At 42.9% G+C, this 19,498-nt stretch overlaps 3 protein-coding genes and 1 long non-coding RNA gene across 4 annotated transcripts; 2 read left to right on the top strand and 2 right to left on the bottom strand.

The window, feature by feature from the left end:
• Positions 1 to 402: 402 nt before the first annotated feature.
• On the bottom strand, positions 403 to 3,663 carry LOC1275070 (serine protease easter). Its single transcript, XM_314336.4, has 4 exons — positions 2,124 to 3,663; positions 1,405 to 1,951; positions 1,072 to 1,271; positions 403 to 987 (listed from the first exon to the last, which is right to left on the bottom strand). Exons 1-4 carry the CDS (start codon positions 2,188 to 2,190, stop codon positions 569 to 571), a joined length of 1,233 nt encoding a protein of 410 aa, XP_314336.2. The 5' UTR covers positions 2,191 to 3,663; the 3' UTR covers positions 403 to 568.
• LOC133391827 (uncharacterized) lies at positions 2,903 to 3,951 on the top strand. Its single transcript, XR_009765290.1, has 2 exons — positions 2,903 to 3,043; positions 3,657 to 3,951. It is a non-coding gene; the product is annotated as an uncharacterized LOC133391827 (long non-coding RNA).
• A 62-nt stretch (positions 3,952 to 4,013) lies between these two features.
• LOC1275113 (lysine-specific demethylase 5) lies at positions 4,014 to 11,268 on the bottom strand. Its single transcript, XM_314337.5, has 4 exons — positions 9,983 to 11,268; positions 7,922 to 9,730; positions 6,957 to 7,847; positions 4,014 to 6,874 (listed from the first exon to the last, which is right to left on the bottom strand). The coding sequence occupies exons 1-4, from the start codon at positions 10,481 to 10,483 to the stop codon at positions 5,426 to 5,428; spliced, it is 4,650 nt and encodes a 1,549-aa protein (XP_314337.5). The 5' UTR covers positions 10,484 to 11,268; the 3' UTR covers positions 4,014 to 5,425.
• A 4,986-nt stretch (positions 11,269 to 16,254) lies between these two features.
• Positions 16,255 to 19,420, top strand: LOC1275114 (ras-specific guanine nucleotide-releasing factor RalGPS1). Its single transcript, XM_314338.5, has 7 exons — positions 16,255 to 16,765; positions 16,859 to 17,186; positions 17,295 to 17,520; positions 17,599 to 17,824; positions 17,890 to 18,138; positions 18,227 to 18,604; positions 18,680 to 19,420. Exons 1-7 carry the CDS (start codon positions 16,401 to 16,403, stop codon positions 18,930 to 18,932), a joined length of 2,025 nt encoding a protein of 674 aa, XP_314338.5. The 5' UTR covers positions 16,255 to 16,400; the 3' UTR covers positions 18,933 to 19,420.
• Positions 19,421 to 19,498: the final 78 nt, after the last annotated feature.

Here is a 19,498-nt window from a genome sequence, read left to right on the forward strand (position 1 = left end):
ATTATATTTTACAACAACGCAACGTTATGATAGCATTGTGTCTGGCAGTAGGAGATGCTAAGAAACAAGAAGTGTTACACACTCTCGCAACTACCACATCAAAGGACAAAACTTGGTTGAAATTGGCCCATCTGGGTCAGTGAAGTTGTGCGTAGCATTTGTATAATTAACTATTCACACAAAATGCACTCACATTTACTAATTGTCCGCATTCGCTGTTCCATAGTTTAGCATAGCATTATTCGAATACTATGCAGTCGAGAGCGACACAGAGGATTTCCCAATTAGCATCAACGTGCAATTTGACCTCACGCTTTCACTGTAGTTGCGGTTTCACACCTCACTGTAATTCACAATTTTCTCAGCTTCATTACCCTATGATTTCCCTATGCTCCAGCCAACAACAAACCAGGCATTATCCGCAACGGGTATTGTAAAATTTAAAATTCATATCTTTATTGCTATTTTACATTCATTGCCAGTTGCCTATCGTTATCGTATTTAGTTACTATCATCGACACAGATAAACCCCAAAAAGTAGTGCTTGACGCAACCAAACGACCCAATTTTATGGCTTCATATTAGCCACTATCCAGTTCATGTAGCTCGTCACACGGGTGTAAATGCCGGGCACGCTTTCCTTTCCGCAGGACCGCACTCCTGCCGATACGATTCCGAACTGCACAAACTTTGCCCCAGCCACATCCACGCTAAACCCTAGCGGGCCACCCGAATCACCCTGGCAGGAATCGACCAGCCCCTCGCCCGCCGCACACATCTGCCACTCGTCCGCCAGCGTAACGTAGAGGAAGTTTTCGTTCATCTTTTGCTGACACTCCGGTACTGGCACATGGTTAACGATGGCTTGCAGCAGCAGGTCTGACAACGATTGCTGTTCCGTCGTACCCCAGCCGGTGATGATGTACTTTGGCAATACCTTTCGCCTTACGTCTTCATTAACCGGCAAGCAAATTGGTTTAACGGAATCTGCCGGTCGTGCGAGATGCGGGGAAAAAATAGTTGAACGTTATTTGACTGTCGATCGGCAAGGGCATCACTACACGTTCTTACCCGAGAACTCAACTTCCTGTGCCATCCTTAGCAGGGCAATGTCGTGCCGGAACTTGATCGGGCGATTGTAGTCTTTGTGCACGATCATGGACTCGATGTCGACATCGACTGCCGGATCTGCACAATCCTTTTCACCATCACTGTACACGTGACAGTCAATCTGTTGGCGTTTGTCATGCTCACCTAGTCGCACTTTCACCCTGCAATGAAACAATTCAAACGTTATATGCGCATGTTACGACTATTAATGCAATGCTTTTGTACTAGCTATATGTTGGAACCCTTTTAGGAGCGATGGTAACGTAATTCGATGGTCGAAGCATTCATACTCACAATCGGATGCTGCTCGATGTCCGGACACAATGTGCCGCAGTCAGTACATAGCGATTATTTATCAACGATCCACCACATCGGTCCGACAGCACACCGTTCGATTCGTACCGCAGCAACACCATCCACGGATACTCAAACACGCGTGTCGTATTACCGTGCGCTATCCGGTTGACCGTGATGGTGCCGCAGTTTCTCGTTGGCAGCAGATTCCAGTTGAGCGTGGCGCCAGCGTCCGGCTCGACGCCAGTCACCATCACTGGCCCGGCGTTGGTTTTGACCGGTGCGACAACGGTACTCGGAGCGACGGTAGTAGTGGTGGTCGTTGTTGTCGTTGTAGTTGTTGTGGGAGCGGGTACGACCTCTAACGGTTGGCAACAGACGCTGCGGGGCACATCGGGCAGACTGCAGGCCGCTCGGTTGATGTAGTTCTGAATGCCTCGCGAAGGTGGCGTCGGCGAGATAATGATGGAGTAAATATTCCGGCACCGTTCAATGGACACGCAGAATCCGTCTGACATGGTCGGTGTTTTGCATTCGGGATCTTCCTCTGTAAGCGTGAGCACGAATCCCCGGAGAGACAAGGTCAAGGAACAAATTAAACAAACACGTATACATCGATGGCTTAGCTTATTAACCCATTTTTAGTGATCGGTAATGGGGCTTCGAAGGAGAGCGGAATATCAGGGGAAAACAGCACAGTTATTACAAATCAAACTCACGTGATAACACTCCGCTAGAGGATGTAATCAGCAGCAATGCTGCCAAAATCCTTCGAACGCCCATCATTGCACTGCTATATGTATGTGGGAAGATATCGTCCTTTTTGCCAGTGTTGTAATAGTTAATATTTATAAATCGAACCTTGCAGCCTAAAAAACAGCGCAGATCGATTTATGGACGACTCTCCGACGCAGGCAGAGGTCTAAAAATGACTGATCAATTCGTAGATGCTCCAATCGGCAAGATCCCAGCACAAGATCATCATCTTTCGTAAAGCAGGCGAGAAGCTAAGATGTTGTTGATCACACTCACACTACCACTCCAGTATTACGGTGAGAGAAGGAATAGGTGGAAACAACACTCGGAGGAGCATTGTTTAATTCAGCTTTTTTTTATTTTTATTATGCTATGTTAATGAAATCATCACGATTGTATGAAAATCCGAACAGTGGTAGAATGTTGAACCGGTTACAAATTTCACACTTGCAAGATTGTTTTTTTTTCAACCAAACTAATTGCTTACGATTAATTTTTATCTGCTAATGACGCAAGCATATTTTGCGGGTATGAATATTTAACATTTCTTTTCGATGCTATCTTTTATATCGAATCATAACGGGTAAACTAATCGCAACTCCGCCCATAGTGCGGAACGTTTCTGCGAAGACAAATACACACATACACTCACACACATATGCATAAACGGGGCACCCTCTCTCTATCAGTTATCAAGGAACTTCAAGAGATGAGATGACCCCTATAAACTTGATCCGGTCAGCCCGTTTTGACTTATACACCCAATGGCTACGGTTCGTCCCTGGTGTATGTCAATGCCGTCAGTACACTCGCTGGAGGGATAGTTATTGATGCTCCACGGAGTCGTACGGCGGTTTGATTCACGAAGCCGCTGTGCCAAAGTGTATGTAATCGATCCGTAACCGATCCGAAAGAAAACAGTGCTATACTGTAGTCAGCAGGAATTTCTCGCTTTACGGGGATTCCCGTTTGGGACCTTCCGTAAGCGTAAGCTTTGGGCTTTGCACAGGACCGGTTCTGTGCATGGTAGTTTTAACCGTAGCCGCGTCCCATTTGCGGATAAATCCTTTTGGTGATTTAATTAATCCATTTTATTTTTATGAAAAATCGAAATAGCCGGAAACCGAAATGTGTGAAAAAACGTGTTCGTTTACCGCGTTCGTAAATTGCGTAACGTTACTATCCCAAGGCATGTGGCACGTTTGATAGAAATCTACGTTTCTGATCTTGTGTCATCATAAGGAGGAAAATCCAAACAATGAATGAAACAAATAAACAAACAAGCAAACAAACTCCCCACACGATGCACTCGTTCCATTTATAGAATTGATATTCCGGAAAAGCTTAATTACCGGAATAGCTTAATTACGCGCAATGGTGTACGGAAGCATTGGGATATACATTAATGAAGAAGGCAGACATTTAATAGTTCCTCAGAAGAATACCTACTTCAAATTTACGAAGAAGAACATTTAAAACCGGTTTTGTATTTACAGCTACCAAACTGTACAACTAAGATCAATGTTTGGAGGCTCGTCCAGTACCAGACATGCACATATGCTGCACACCCCAGATAGCGCAGAGAAGACTCCTTTCCTTGCACTATTGCAAGCAACATCTGAATGCTCTATCTTTTATTACTGACAATTGTGGACAACTTTGAAATAAAATGGAGAGTGCAGTTAGGATTTAATATTCTTTACTTGATGCATAATCGAAACAATAGAAGCCGATCAGCTTAAGTTCGACTGAACTGTTATTGTCTAAAGAGATATAAATGCAAATTGAAAATATACCTGTGTTCATATACAAATGGCATTTGTGATACATTCGGAAGGAAAAATAACACAATATTCTATAGCTAGCCTTGATTGTTTATTACTAGAACGAAACAGGGCTATATAATTAATTTTTATTTGATGATTTCAAATTGCTGCAAGCTTTTCACAGAGCAGCCACTCACAAATAATTCTAACCCTGCGGTCTGGTCCAAAAGTGCTTAAAGGTGCGTGAGTGTGGTTTGGTGGATGCGCAGAATTATCTACGTAAGATTAGTTTCTTTTCATGCTTGCTAATTATTCCTGCAGGACCTTAATTAAGCCTTATTAAGCCTTATTATAGAGATCTACACCACCCCATTTCCCCATGAAGCTGGATTGAAACGCAGTACCGTAGCATAGCAAACGAAACTTGAAAAGGAAATACTTATTAAATCTATCCATGTGTTGTCTACTTCGATCGCAAATTGCACAAACGTGACATATGCTGCTGGTTTGAACCGTTTGTGTATGTTACAATTAAAAATAAGCATATGGAGAGCATGCTGTTGACAACGCCCTTAACAAGAGAGGAATCTTGCAAGCCATAAACACGTCAATGTAATGCAGAACGTTCAACCAACGCATTGCATTTAGGAGCTTAAAAAAGGTACTACATAATGCGTACGCGCATTGCATCTTTCTTCCGAATGCAGCGGGCAGGACCTGGTTGCATTCTTGCAACAATGGCAACGGCGAACGGCCATATCATCAGCAGCAGCAGTAGCAGTAGTAGTAGTAGTAGTAGTAGTAATAGTGCTAATCGTCATAGTTGCCAGTTCAACATGCGCACCCTTGTTTTAAATACATTGCCAGCACAATGTCAATCACTGGCATTTGTCCTTCTATTCCCCAAACACTATTGGCATGCTTTTGCTTCAATGTAAGAACAAAAACGTGTATCAAAATATCGTAAGGATGCGATGATGGTCTACGATTCCTAACGTTAATTACCTTTGTCCTACTGCTACTTTCTCTTTTCTAACACTTCTACTACAAACATCTTCTGCGAAAAGGCTATACAAGCAGAAGTAAAATACACTTATTTCAAGCATTCGTCCACTAATTCTGCTTTTTTCTCAAAGGAATTCTTTTTTTTGTGTTATGAACTCTAGTCCAGTTGAGAAAATCTGTTTCCAAAACTTACTAACTAACAAAAAAGCTAGTGTCTAATAATTTAACCGAAACAATTCATTTTCGGACCTTACTACCTCTTCCTTAATTTGTTCATTCTCTTCGACCTCATCAAAACGGAGGATAAGAATCATCAGGTGGGCCGTTTTATACCTTTTTACACCTTTTTGTTTAGGTTTTTTTGTCACTTCAACACACAAATATGCGCTGAAGTAAATTTACTCAAATTCACTTATTTCAGTCACTCGTTAACTCTCAACAACTCCACCTCATTTGTTTCCGTATCCCTCGACTATGGATCGCTGTCTGTGTCATCATAAGCTTGTTAGATTGCTCTGTGGGTTGTGTTCTTGTCGCTGCCGGTCGTGCGGTGGATAAGAAGCGTTCGTAGAGGTACTAACGCCGTTGGCACCGTTGGCATGACTTTTGCCATTTGCAGACACCACTGCCAACGGTTGACTAGTGCTCTCGGGACAGATGGTTTTAGTTGCACCGGTCACGGCCCCTTCTCCACCAGGGACTTTAGAGCTGTGTCGCATCTCCCTTTCCTCTTCATCGAGGTGCTCCACATCGTCTAGCGGTTCCTCTTTTATTCTAGCGCTTGTGCATGCCGGCAACAACGCACTTGGTTGCCGTTCCTTTTCGTCCGGCGGTTTGCAACCATGGCACCCATTCCGTCCCGGCGGTCCAAGACAGGCAGCTTCTTCCTCATCCTCGTCCTCATCTTCTGCTTTAACCTCATCTGCCGCCTCTTCGTCGTCTAGCTCGTCTTCCGCTTCGTCGTGTTCGCCAAATTTAAAGGAAAAATCGTCAAAACTGCTTCCTCCTTCAGCTGTTGTCCTTTCACTTGCTCCTTCCTTCTCGGGAAGAAAATCATCCTCGCTTAAAGTTTTCATTTGCAACAATTGTTCCATAGATGACAAACTATTACTATTACTGTGCTGCTGATGATTCTGCTCCTGTTTTACCTTGCTGTGCCTTTCATGATGCCGGCAATGATGATGATGCTGCTTATGCCGATACTTCCGTAACACGTTCGCTTTGGCCACCATCTCGTAGCACTTGGCGCAATGATAAACCACATCGCAACCACTGCTACAATTCAAACGATTTTCCTGCTGCTGCTTCATATTGTCGTAGCGTCCGAGCATGTTTTTATCGCTGCTGGTTCCCATGCCACCATCCGACTCGTTCCAGTCCAATAGCAGCTTAGCTCGCAGCAATCTCTTATCCTGTTCGGCGATGCTACTGTCCTCCTTTATTTTTTTCATGATTGTTTCCATTCCACTACCAGGTATTACCGGATCGTCCAGATTGGAGATTGAACCATTTCTTTTTCGCTTCTGCGACGATGCAGGCAAAGACGATTTATTGCGCCACTCGTCGCCACTAGCCCCGATGAAGCCCATTGAGTTGAACAGTAGCATCTGACCACCATTTCGATTGTAGCAGCCACCGCCCGCAGTTGTTGTACCGAAAATTGTTTCACACAGCAGCTTGCTTTCCACCTCTACTGGCAGCAGCTTGGCGCGGTTGGCCAGATTTTGGAGTGTGTGGAAAAAGTTATAATTTTTGCTACTTTCTAGCGTTTCGATCGCATGTAACCATTCCTTCGATTTATGCAACGCGTCTTTCAGCTGACCGGCCAATGGCAAGAACTCCTCGATATTTTGCGCACGCTCTAGAAGACTATCAATTTCGCTGATCTTATGCTGCGTTTCCGTTTTGAAGCATTGGTTAGCAGATTGCTCCCAATCCACAATCTAACAAGAAATTCAGTAACGAGAAGTAATAGTCATTGGTTAACTGCAAAACATGCAAAAATATTTAATTTCATAAACTTACCTGCAACATAATACCGTGCAACTGTGACAGTTCCTTCTCTAATACTGTGTGCGGTAGTATTCGCATTCCTTCATTGATGAGCTTTTTAATTTCCTCCAGCGACAAGCGATCGACCGTATTTTCACGTAAGGTTCGCACCTCTCGATACCATTTGTACTGCGTAAGTCGATCCCGCAACTCCACAATTTGCGGCAACTCAATGCATAGCGCATTTCCTTCTTCGATGAGCTGATTCAGCTGCTGCACATTCGTATCCTTAAAGCGCAATTTCAATGCCTTATCTGCCTGGCGCAGCCATTCTTGCCCGATGCGCTGCAGCTCTCGTACACTGTCACCCTCTCGAATTACACATCGGAGATTGTTGATTTCGTTGATGAACAACTCCAGCTCATCCATCGACAGCTTGTATTTGGCACACTCTAAAGAATTTCGCGTGCGCGTTCGTATTTTATTAATATCAAGCTGCTGAATGACCGTAATGCACTTCTGGGCCTCCAATATTGACAGATTTAAACGCTCCAGAATAACGCTGTTGGGGAACTTTTGACTTTCGGCTTCATGCGCTATGCTTTGCAATTCCTCGAGTGTAATGCTACTCGCAACCGATGGATCAAGCACGTCGCGCACACGGAACAACCATTTCTCAAACGATTCTGCCTTTACCTTCAACTTTTGCACCATCAACGGCAACTCGTCCAGTGTGTACCGATACTTGAGGGTGTGGTTTTCCGGGGGGCATTCGCACAGCTCAGCAAAATGGCGCAGACAAGCTAGGTTCTTGGTGCATTTACAATTCACCGCCGAAAGGAAGCAGGTAGTTTTGCAAATCTCGCATTGTCTAGCGTCGTCCGTCAGCAGCTCAAATGCCTCCCGTTCAGCATTCGATACACCCTATCAAAATACACAAATGGTGAAAAAAGGAATTAAATCTCAGAAACCAATACAGAAACCTTCCAGTAACTCACCCATTCTAGAAGATTTTTTCGTAGTTTCTTCTCGGTGTCAACCATCTCTGCCATATCGATATAGCATGCTGTTGCAATACCCAAATTCAGCCTGTCTGGTTCCAGTGCCATCTTGCAAACGAGCTCATCATGAGAAAATACGCAGTACCGCCGCAACTTTGAATAGTGGTTGACGCACTCTCTGCCCATCTTCATCCAATCAGCCGGCGCAAAATTGACTGCCTCGGCGAAGTTGTATCCTTGGTTAAAGCCGGCGTGATACGCACGCGGGAATGTTACGACAAATTCGCCCGCGTGCTGATCCGTCCGGTAAACAGGGACGTTGGCGTTCATCAGAATGTTGGGATTCATAATTGTAACCAGCTGGTGCAGCAAATCCGGCTGCGAATGGAACAACTCCGGGGCAGCCGATTTCATCGCTAGCTCAAAATCTTCTGCTCGGCTGCCGGGTACACCGTACCATGTTTTCGGTTCTCCCCAGTGCAAATAGTTAATGGAGTAACTCCAGTGGTCCTCATTATGCCAACAGAACGTGGCAAAGCACATTCCAACATACATCCATGGTACCTTCATGCCGCTGATATCGGCATTAATGTGTCCAAGGATTGATTCGTCAAGCACGGGCAAATTATTGAGGTTCCAGCTCGACTCTGCATACTCCTGATCGGTGGACGAAAGAGACGACGACTTGGTAGGAAAGCCACTGCCATGGTCCATCGTGTGCAAGTCGGCCCCATACTCTACCGTCACGTCTTCGTCAATAGATGATACGATGCGCCAAAATTCCCTCTCCACCAGCTCGGTCGGTACGAGATGAACCGGCATGTTAAAGTAGTTCGATTTGAATTGATCAGCCATCTCGCCGAACTGCTGCAGTGTGTACTCACGTTGTGCCTGCTCAAACCCAAACGCTTCCACCGGTTTTGAGTGTTCCTCCACGATGCACTTGGGACAGCGCCAGTCTCCCTTCGGAATGTCTTGTAGTGGCGGCATTAGACAGAACGTGTGATACGAAGCATCGCATCCGTCGCACAGTAGCATCGATTCTTCGACATCACCACGATTGCACATATGACAAATGTACTTTGCCATCGGATCGTAACCGTGCGTTCCACCGACTCCAACTTTTTCCTCCTTCGACGCACCGCCGTTGGTTGCCGCTTGGTCTCGGGCGGCGGCCGCTAATTTACTCGCAAACTCAAGCATGCTTCTGTGTCGCAACTCTTTCTTGCTCGGAGACATCTCGTCGGATGAACCACGCACACTTCCACCGGCACTGCTTCCGGTGGTCGATGAGGGTTTGCTGTTGTTCTGTTGCTGGGCAAACCGCTGGGAGCGACGAGCTGCCGTCATCGGAGGTTGAACCTGTTGACGTGACTCAATACAGTGCGGCTCATACTCGCAGTCTTCGGATGGCTCTGGGTCAATGTTTGCCAAATCCACCACCTTGCCCGAGCGATACACATCAAACGGATACAGCAATCGGTCGTAGTGAGTTCGCAGATTTGATCCAACGCTCTTGCCTTGCTGGTAGCCCATACGACATGCTACTTTGGACCATTTGCGCTCCTTTGTAACCACTTCCAGGCCTCCTTCTTGATTAACGATCTTATGTAGGGTGTACAGATCTAGCGGCTTTCTTTCCACCATCGGTATCTTGAGAGTTGTCCCTTGCAACTCGCAAAACTTGGCAATCTGATCGAGAAAGTTAAGTTTAATGCGTGTTTCCGCTTCCAGTTCGTTCAACCGCTGAATGCGTGGCGTAAAGGTCAGCTTTTCTACATCCACAGTGAAGGGAGGCTGCCAGGACTGCAAGGTGCACCATCGATCGCAGGATAAAAACAGAGTAAAATCGATACAAAAAGAAGAAACATTATTTTTAGTCGTATTCTTACACGGTTATCAGTTTCTAAGCAACCAAACAGCCACCCATCAAGAAGGTACGTAAGCATGCATTTTATTTTACTTTTCAAAAACAACGTGGCGAACTTTTTTATAGATTTAATAATGGATGAACAATAAGAAAGAAAAAAAACAAGCTCCTATATTGAATATACTCACGCTCGGTGGACGAATTTTGCAAATTCCGAACTTTTCTGCGGTCGGACGAATTTTGTTGATATACACGAGGGGATTTTTAAAATCTTCCTCCGACGGCTCGAAAACAGGAGCTTCCGGCGGAACATTGAATTGAAAATCATCGCACTTATCCAGCGATATATGTGGTCGGTGCGGATTATTGTGATGGTTCATCGGTTGCTGAGGCTGCTGCTGGTCTAGACAATCCGCATCCACACTCGCCACTCTGATATCGGTAGCGGAAATAGTTCGACATGGAATATTCTCAGCACTCAGGCTGGAAGAGGATTGTGGGTGTCTGCTGCTGCCTCCATTCATGGTCCCAGCGGAGGCACCACTGTTCCCCGCTGTGCCTGTCATCGATGCCCCGGCGGGCCCATAGTTGCTGCTACCATTGGCGTAATTATCACTGCCACTGCCACTACTGCTACTACCGCTACTGCCACTCCCGTTCGTCAAAGAGTTTTTGGACTTACTTTTCATCGTTCTTGGTTACTACCATAGCTTTCAGTGCCAACAGAACAACCGGACTCAAAGATGGTGTAATGCAATTGATTTGCTTTACCACTCAACTTGGATTATGCGAAGCAAGGTAGACTTTTCTTCAACCAAGGACACCATACGTACACATTTTTGGGTTTTCTCTCGCGTTTTCCCCCCTACCGTTTCACTTATCGTCCTCCCTAGCGGCCCAAGCAATTACTTCACGGGCGAACATTACACATCGGTAACATATTTGATTGCAATTGCTGAGGCGGAAGTGAATGATGAAAAAAGGGCCTGCTGGATAATTCACTTTTGTTTGCACTTGGCGTGAAAGGCTAGCTCACATCGGTAGCCGATTGGACTCAGCACCAACGGAGAACCAATTGGCGATTGCCGATAATGTCTGGCCGACAGTTTTTCACTGCGAACGAGGAAAAATGAGTCGCACGCGAGTAATTTACCAGATTTTACTCTAATCTTTTACAACCAATCACGAAAACTTCACCGACTTTAATAACACACTACAAGATGCGAATTTTCACACGAATAACTGTCTGGGGTGGCAACATGAACGTATTTCGGTGCCCCTGCCTTTTTCGACGGCAGAGTGGCGTACGTGCAATTTGTTCGACGGTTCACCGTTCGGAGATTGGCTTTTTTGCTGCAATCACTGGCCAGAAGTTTCGTCAGGAAGAACGCACTGCTAGTTCGATGAAAGAAAATCGAGGTCATTTTCGACGAAAGTCCGTTCGTCGACACGATACGGAATTGTAGCATCGATTTGTATGAACACAAGGTTGCCTCACCTAAAACAAGATGACAATTAACGTCTAACGCCATTTCATGTTATTGAAGTCTGAGGAACTTCCTGAAACGATTGGAACCCCAAGTGACATTTGCTCGAAATTGTTTTTCCATATCTGCTCGATTAGTACACGATACGCCTGAAATTGTAAATTTGTGTGTGATCAAGTGTATTGAAAGCGCTAAGATTTGGTGAGTTCGTAAATTTGACTTTCTTCTATCGATGCACGATGACGTCGAGCTCATCCCAAGGGCCACAAATCCACTAAACGGCTTCTAAACGACTCAAGTTCTCTACCTAAACGGAATATAGAAAGACTTCGTTTAGCAGACGGCAAACGACTCATGCATTCTAAAAATAGCGAAAAAGCTGGTGACGCTCTCTGTTGGTGGGATACCCCAACCAGTTGAGCTTCATCACTTGGAGGAGAGCTTTCTCATTTCCTCTGTACTGTTGTATGGTTTCGCATTGAAGTTATGCATCGCTAGAACTAGAACGGCGATACAATTGTTTAACCTTCGTTTCTATGACCAAAAATACACCCTCATCTTTATGACCACCTACCCGGGTAGGTAATACATTATATAAGGGAATTTGTATTTTTATTAGTCAAAAAATGACTTATTTAACTTATTCTATGCAGCTATAATAACAACACTTCTTTTTAGTTTATAAATTTATGAAGTATGGCTTTTAGTTACATAAATTGAATGCATAGCAATTAGTTCAACTGACACTAATACACCGCCATGTCTTCCCGACTGTCGGGGCAATCATTTCAATCTGTGTGACTTTTGAAGAATATTAAGAGCTAGAAAACTTTTTGAATAGATTCTATAAATATAACTACATGCATTGCTATACATATCATTACAACATTAGCGACTAATCGAAACCAAAATCCTTTATTGTATGTATTACCTACCCGGGTAGGTGGTTATAGAAGTAAGGGGTAAAAGTTGATTTTATTTGTTAAAGCACATTTTAAAAAATTGAAAAATTCTGAATTTTTTACCACTTTTGTAAAACATGTTTCTCTAGGCATTCTAATTTTTTTGCATCGATTCGATAATCCAATAAAAAGTTATCATAAAAAGAATAAGGAAAACATACCCGGGTAGGTGGTTATAGAAATGAAGGTTAAATACTAAACTCCAATGGAAACCACCAGCACTGAAGCATGTGAGATTTAAGTAATGGTCGTTGGTGTTGATACCCACGTATCTGACCACACGACCATTCATATAGATTTTTGCTCGGAAAGTTAGAAGGCTATATAGGTCATGATAAGATGAAACTTGCCGAAACACATTGCAAGAAAAGGATAGCAATATAATAATCAGTTTTAATACGCCATCTATTCAAACCAATGAAGCTGTGGAGCTTTCATTTTTTTCTATGGATATTCAATTTTCCAGTCGTTTAAGCTTAATCTGTGGCGCATGGGATTTTACATTCGTAGCTTTGATTTTTTATGAAAAACAAAAACAAATTTTGTGTGACGTTATTTTATCAAAAATCGATATTATTTAAGTATAAAATGGCTACATGACCAACTATGAGGATAGAAAACATCATTTTCGAGCGAATCTAGACGAAAACAACGAAAAAGCCGCATTACAGTTGATTTTAAAGGCCTTTTTCTAAATTCCCTTAAACTGCTGCAGTTTAAAGGTCGGGCTACATTGATCGTACTCTTTGGTGTAATTTTGATTTTCACTAGCGCACCTGGTGGCGGCTGATCGAAGCTTTTTTTGGTCATCGAGGGAATGGTCGTGCCGGATCTCAAAATTAAGTTGTTTTTCCATCGTTTTTTGCCATGAAAATGGATGCAATTCGTACAGGACATGTGCATCTACCTTTTACAAAACTTTTCTTGTCCAAATTAGGTTAAAACATGGAAAAATTACATATTTTCTGAAGCGGCTACAAATTGTTTGGACAAATGCTTCGGTCAGCCGCCGCCAGATGCGCTAGTGAAAATCGAAATTATACTTGCGACTACGATCAATGTAGCCCGGCCTTAAGGAAAGTTTAAGGCTCCAGTTTAAGGGAATTTGCTCGAATTCCCGATTATTGGTGCTCGAAAATGTCAATTGGGACATGTAATTAATTACAGTAGAACCTCGATTATCTGGGGGCGGATTAACCGACGGGTGGCTTAACCGTGCGCATACATGTGACAGCTGTTCTAGCGTACGGCGAAAATTTGCAGCGATAGTCAAGTGGGCAATCAGTTTCTTGTGCAGCTCTGTAGTGTCTAGTGATATTTTCGAAATTCATTTTTGTTTATAAACAGTTGTAAAACCTATACAGTCATTATCCGATATACGCTATCGTACGGGACCGAGCGCAATAGCGTATCTCGAGTTTTCACGTATAGCGGATTTCTATGGAAAAATAGTTTACACTACCGGTTCGAGGGTTGAAATATATCGCCACTGAGTTTAGCATTAAAGTTTTTTGTTATAAAACAGGTATCTTTTGCCCAAATTTAATGCTAAATGCATTAAGAACATTAAAGAAATTCAAAAAGAGCATAAAATATTTCAAAGAATTAAAATATTTTCAAAAAACGCATGGAGCTGTCAAATTTAGAGGAATCGCGTACTGCGAATTCGCGTATATCGAGTATCGCGTACTACGGATAATTGCTGTAGTTATTAATTAAAATAATATTCTACTAACGATTAATCGATTGATTCAAAGCGAATTAATCATAAAACTAGTGAATTTTATAATTTTTATATGCGTTTGACATTTCTTGGACCATTATCCGTGCAAATCGATTAACCGCCAACCGTCCGGTCCCGAGCAGCCCGGATAATCGACGCTCTACTGTATTCACGACATTGGATTTGAAAACGAATTTTCTCTTAACGAATTTACTGTTACGTCACGTAAATTGTAGCATGCTGTACATGATTCTGAACAAATGATTTTTTTTTTGTGCAGCACCACAGATTAAGCTTAAACGACTGGAAAATTAAATGTATTCAAACAAATCGGAAGCTAAGAAGTTTCACTGGTTTGACTCATAGATCCCAAGCGCCACAGATTAAGCTTAAACGTCTGGAAAATCGAATGTCCATAGAAAAAAACGAAAGCCCCCTCTAGCTTCTTGGTTTACACAATAAATGGCTTATTACCACTCATCATTATATTGCTGTCCTTTTCTTGCAATGTGTTTCGACAAGTTTCATCTAATCATGACCTAAGCTTCTAACTTTCAGAGCAAAAATCCTGTCGTGTGGTTACAGATAGGGGAAAGCGGGGCAAAATGGGCATGTTAAGCAGTTTACTGAATATTCCTTTAAATATGCCACAAAACACAATTTTTCTTTCATTATTGTATGCCTCCACCCTTTATCTATGGATTGAAATTGCCACATTGAAAGAAAACAACTTAAAATCATGAAAACAATGAAAAATAAAAGTTGATGTTTTACGAGAAGCTATTTTGACACGCGGGGTAAAATGGGCATAGCCCTGGGGCAAAATGGGCATATGTAAACAAACTGCGAAACGTCAAAACACTGGGGCAATATGGGCCACAACAACGGCGCTTAGGTGATGGTCTATGCTTTTGCGCACGTTTTGTGAAATATATTTTCGTTCTATCTTTTGTTTTGCTGGTCAGAAAAGCCCTTAAAATTCTTCCAAAAATATGTTATCGACATTAAAACAATTTTTACACGTTGAAATCTACAAAATTGAAACTTTTCAAGCTGTGGCTGTCATCATTATTGAGGCGACAAATACAACACCATAGCCTCACCAAGCGCCAGATGTCAAAAGCATCTGTCCATTTTGCCCCAAGCGTAACTGTCCATTTTGCCCCACGTGAAGCATTTTTGTATTTTTTGTTATATTAGTAAAAATACGAATTCAATCGCCTTGATTGCTTCAGACAAATTGTAAAGAAATATCATATCTTTAAAAATATATCATGAAAAACTTCAACGCATCCCTGTGACACACGTTTAAGCTTATTTTCGAAGTGGCAAAAATTACATCAATATACTGCTAAACCTTATTTTGCATTTTTCTTAGTTATTTGTTATATAAGGGTTATGAAACTTACATGGTGTTCATAGAACACTCTAATGAATGCATTTTTAGCATTGGAAAGTATCTTTGTAGTCAAATAATGCTTAAATAGAGGGTGCCCATTTTGCCCCACATGCCCATTTTGCCCCGCTTTCCCCTACATGGGTATCAACACCATCGACCATTATTTAAATCTCACTTGCTTCAGTGCTGGTGATTTACATTGGAGTTTAGTATTTAAACAATCGTATCGCCGTTCTAGTTCTAGCGATGCATAACTTCAAAGCAAAACCATACAACAGTACAGATGAAATGAGAAAACTCTCCTACTCTAAGCGAGGAAGCTTCACTGGTTGGGAGATATCCCACCAACAGATGGCACCACCAGCTTTTTCTATTTTTAGAATGCATGAGTCGTTTGCCGTCTGCTAAACGAAGTCTTTCTATATTCCGTTTAGATTGAAAGCTTGAGTCGTTTAGAACCCGTTTAGTGGTTGTTTAGTGGATTTGTGGCACTTGGGATGTTCATAGACCCAGGCCTTAAGGTCTCATTTATCCCAAGGTGCTTGCATCGGTCAAAACCGGTCTTCGTGAGCTCGTCAACGCTCCAAACTGGTGCGAATTTCCCTCGCTGACGATACTTTTTGTAAGTCGTTGTGACGGTTTCTGGCGTTTCGAGCGAGGTTTTGTGGGTTCAAGATGGAAAGCAGTTTTGACAAAGTTGAAAAATTTTTCAACATTTTCACCTCCGTGGCCTCGCTCCAAAAGATGCACGAAGCGTTCGATGTAAAGTGCTACGGTGGGGGGGAGACAAAAGCTCACTTTGAAACGAGCACTGTCGGCAAGTAAAGGAAGGGTAGAAAAAATGAGCGAGATGCAGCAATATGGGAACGTCAAAAACCCTCGCCATGTTGTACGGGTGACATTTTGTCAGAGGTATCGAATAACAACAACACATTAATAGCTCGCCACTCGTAGATATCAGGGAAAAAATCATAACTAGCTAAAGTTGGACCAAAATACGATGCTAAATTGCATCTCGCCTGCGTACGTTGTCGAATGATGCGCTATTCTGAAATACCGCGTGATCTCGCCGACAGACACACGTGCAAAAGTAAGGTAGGTCGAGATACGAAAACTGGTCGGAGCTTATCGTCAACAGGCGGTCACAACGAATCGTACGATGGCGATGGTGATGATGGATATGAGCAACTCTCCTCCTCCGATGGAAACGTTTCGCAACCGAACCAGCATGCGGAGAAAGCACTGGACGGAAGCATCGATACGCCATTGATCGAAGACGGTAAGCGAAAACCGGAGCGCCATCGCGATCGCCAACCCGATGATAAACACTTGTGCCATAAAGCGACCGCAGGCTCGATCGAAAGTCTCAACGATGGATGTTCAGCAACGTCGTCATTTAGGTAAATGGGCAAAGTCAATCAGTTTACACGATTGCTAGAGTGTTGATGTGTTTAGATAATGAAATATCATTGACGTAACATCACATCCTACAGGCCTTGGCATAGCTATTCCAAAAAATCATACAGTCTACCGCCGAATACAACGATTAGTGACGTCGGCTCAATCGTATTCAGCTGCCAGCAAGTGTCGCCGGCTGAGCTGGCCGCTCAGATAACACTTTTGGATTTTCCCATTTTTAATGCAATACAACCAGAGGAGCTGACCAGCTGCGGCTGGACGAAGAAAAACAAACATACCCTAGCGCCCAATGTGGTAGCATTCACGAAACGATTCAATCATACGACATTTTGGACTGTACAGGAAATACTCAACGGCGTTAGCCCGAAAGATCGGGCCGAGATCATCAGTCATTTTATAAAGGTACGAACTACTGGCTGTCATTACACATGTGCCTTCAATGGAACAGCTTCCTAAAACAGAAAGAGCAATTAGGAATTGCTTTATGTTTAATACTGTGTTTTGTTTTAGGTGGCGAAGAAATTACATGACATCAACAATCTTCACTCACTGTTTGCCGTTATATCTGCACTGAAAAGTGCCAGCGTTCATCGGTTAAAAGAAAGTTGGTTGTTAGTGTCCCGAAAAGATCAGCAACAGCTGGATAGGTTGAGCCACCTGTTTGATGAAAGCGATAATTGGTCCTCATTGCGGAAATGTTTAAATCAATTCAAACTTCCGGGAATTCCATACCTAGGTAAGCAATCTCGTTTCACAAGCAACAGCGATACATTATTGTTACTATTTTTTGTGTACTGTTTTTCTTCGGACTTAGGGATATTTCTTACGGACATTATCTATATCGATTTGATGCACCCCAACAAATCAGGAGAGGAGAGTTATGCACGCGAAACCAAAATGAACAACGTGTTGCGAGTGTTGTCTAGCTACCAAAGTTCGAACTATACGTTTATCAGTCCGGTACCTCCGACGCTACGTTACCTACAGTCTCGGCGGTATATAGACGAGCTACAGAATATATTTGAGGAGGATCAATATAAGTATGTATTGCTTTTGATGCTACCAGCCCAATCAATCGAAAATTATCCAAAAACCTCTTTTTTAGAAAATCTCTCAACTTGGAACCTACCGCCGGTGCATCAACCATGTCGTCTGGCGGTACTGTGCGATTACTAAAACCAAAAATAGAACAGAGTGATAGCATTGGCCGCAACGTGAAAACTACTATCGCTTTGGCGGAATGTAAAGATTCTCCAGACTCGACGACATGCGCACCAAACACTAGCCAAACTATCGTTTCGAGCGCACGACAGTTCATACCTGGCCATAGGAAATGCTATAGTTTAGGAACAAAGTATGATGTGGCGATAAGCAGTTGTTCTGTTTACCTGATATTGTGCGGAAAATTAATTTAATGTTCCTTTTTCTGATGTTTGTCGCAGCATTTTTTATCCTAGATCTTCCGAACAGTCAAGCAGCTCCTCATCGGCATCGAGCAGTCGTCATACAAAGGTGGCAGATGGATTGAATAAGATGCGACACCTGCTCGATGATTCCTATGTCGAATCGAAACGCGCAAACAGTATCGCTGCAACAGGAAGCGGAGGTAGTCACAGTAGCGACCAGGAATCTGAACATCCGACGGCCCTGCAGTTGGTCGAGCTGGAGCCAATAACGAGTGGAAACTTGGTGGAAGGATACTTGAAACGTAAAACCGTACTCAAGTATGGACGCAAACCTACCGTAGCATCCTGGCAGCGGTATTGGGTGTTGATATGGTCCAACACGATGATATACTTTCCACCAAAAACATTCAAGGGGTATAATAGACTTCGAAATATCTCGTTCTGTATCATTTACAAAATAAATAAATAAATGCATGATTTATCTTCCAGCAACGAGCGAAGCAACTTCAAAAAGGAACCATCCAAAATATTTCCCCTCGAAGGATGGACGGCCGAAGAATCGGATCTTCCGCTGCAGGACGAGTTCTTCCAGCTGGTAAACTACAACCATGGACATGCGTATCGTTTCAAATCCGGCTCGAATGCTTCCGCTAATCGATGGCTTGCGGCGCTGAAACAAGTCACAACACCTAAACCGGCGGAACCATTGTCCATCTCACTGAATCTTATATCCTTTGAATAGTGCGCGCTTATTTCCATAACTTGCATCGACGTTTGCTTTCAAAAGGCTACTCCTGATATTGCACATGTACTCAACAAAATGTTCACAGTACAGATACATTTAGCAAGACTGGTTGACATTATGCATTATGATTTCCTCAAAATGAACAAAATGCACTTGTTTAGTTTTCTTTTGCATTGTGATTAGCTCCTTACGATTTGTTTTACCCACATAGTTTCCACGGCGAGTTCGGACATGAATTGCTTTGTGCCTAGTATTGATATCGGTGGTATCGATGGTGTTAATCAAATATCCATAGTTGTTATTACAGGCCTCTCTTTATGTTGTGGTATTTTGAAAAGGCTTAACCTCGTTTCTAGCGTAGATGAACGGTGAAAAGCAAGAAATAACTCACAGCAGGAACAACAATGTATGCTGTCTGCATGATCGTGTAACACATTATCAAGCTTACAAGTACCAATAAAGGTGTTTCAAAAATGTTTAAAAAAGGACTTACTATATTTCATTACAATCTTTGTATCGGGAAGAAGGATTATTCAACGCAATATTTTAGAAATTACAATTTG

Source organism: Anopheles gambiae, chromosome 2 (genome assembly GCF_943734735.2).
Source record: "Anopheles gambiae chromosome 2, idAnoGambNW_F1_1, whole genome shotgun sequence".
Classification (NCBI taxonomy): Eukaryota; Metazoa; Arthropoda; class Insecta; order Diptera; family Culicidae; genus Anopheles; species Anopheles gambiae.

Bases quoted from the DNA above. Each gene is read 5' to 3' on its own strand.
- LOC1275070 (XM_314336.4), bottom strand. From the start codon at position 2,190: ATGATGGGCGTTCGAAGGATTTTGGCAGCATTGCTGCTGATTACATCC. The intron at 1,952-2,123 runs GTGAGTTTGATT...TCACGCTTACAG, and splicing joins CTCTAGCGGAGTGTTATCAC to AGGAAGATCCCGAATGCAAA. The intron at 1,272-1,404 runs GTGAGTATGAAT...GTTTCATTGCAG, and splicing joins ACATCGAGCAGCATCCGATT to GGTGAAAGTGCGACTAGGTG.
- LOC1275114 (XM_314338.5), top strand. From the start codon at position 16,401: ATGATGCGCTATTCTGAAATACCGCGTGATCTCGCCGACAGACACACG. The intron at 17,825-17,889 runs GTATGTATTGCT...CCTCTTTTTTAG, and splicing joins TTTGAGGAGGATCAATATAA to AAAATCTCTCAACTTGGAAC. The intron at 18,139-18,226 runs GTATGATGTGGC...TGTTTGTCGCAG, and splicing joins TGCTATAGTTTAGGAACAAA to CATTTTTTATCCTAGATCTT.
- LOC1275113 (XM_314337.5), bottom strand. From the start codon at position 10,483: ATGAAAAGTAAGTCCAAAAACTCTTTGACGAACGGGAGTGGCAGTAGC. The intron at 7,848-7,921 runs GTGAGTTACTGG...GTATTTTGATAG, and splicing joins GAAAAAATCTTCTAGAATGG to GGTGTATCGAATGCTGAACG. The intron at 6,875-6,956 runs GTAAGTTTATGA...ATTTCTTGTTAG, and splicing joins TGCACGGTATTATGTTGCAG to ATTGTGGATTGGGAGCAATC.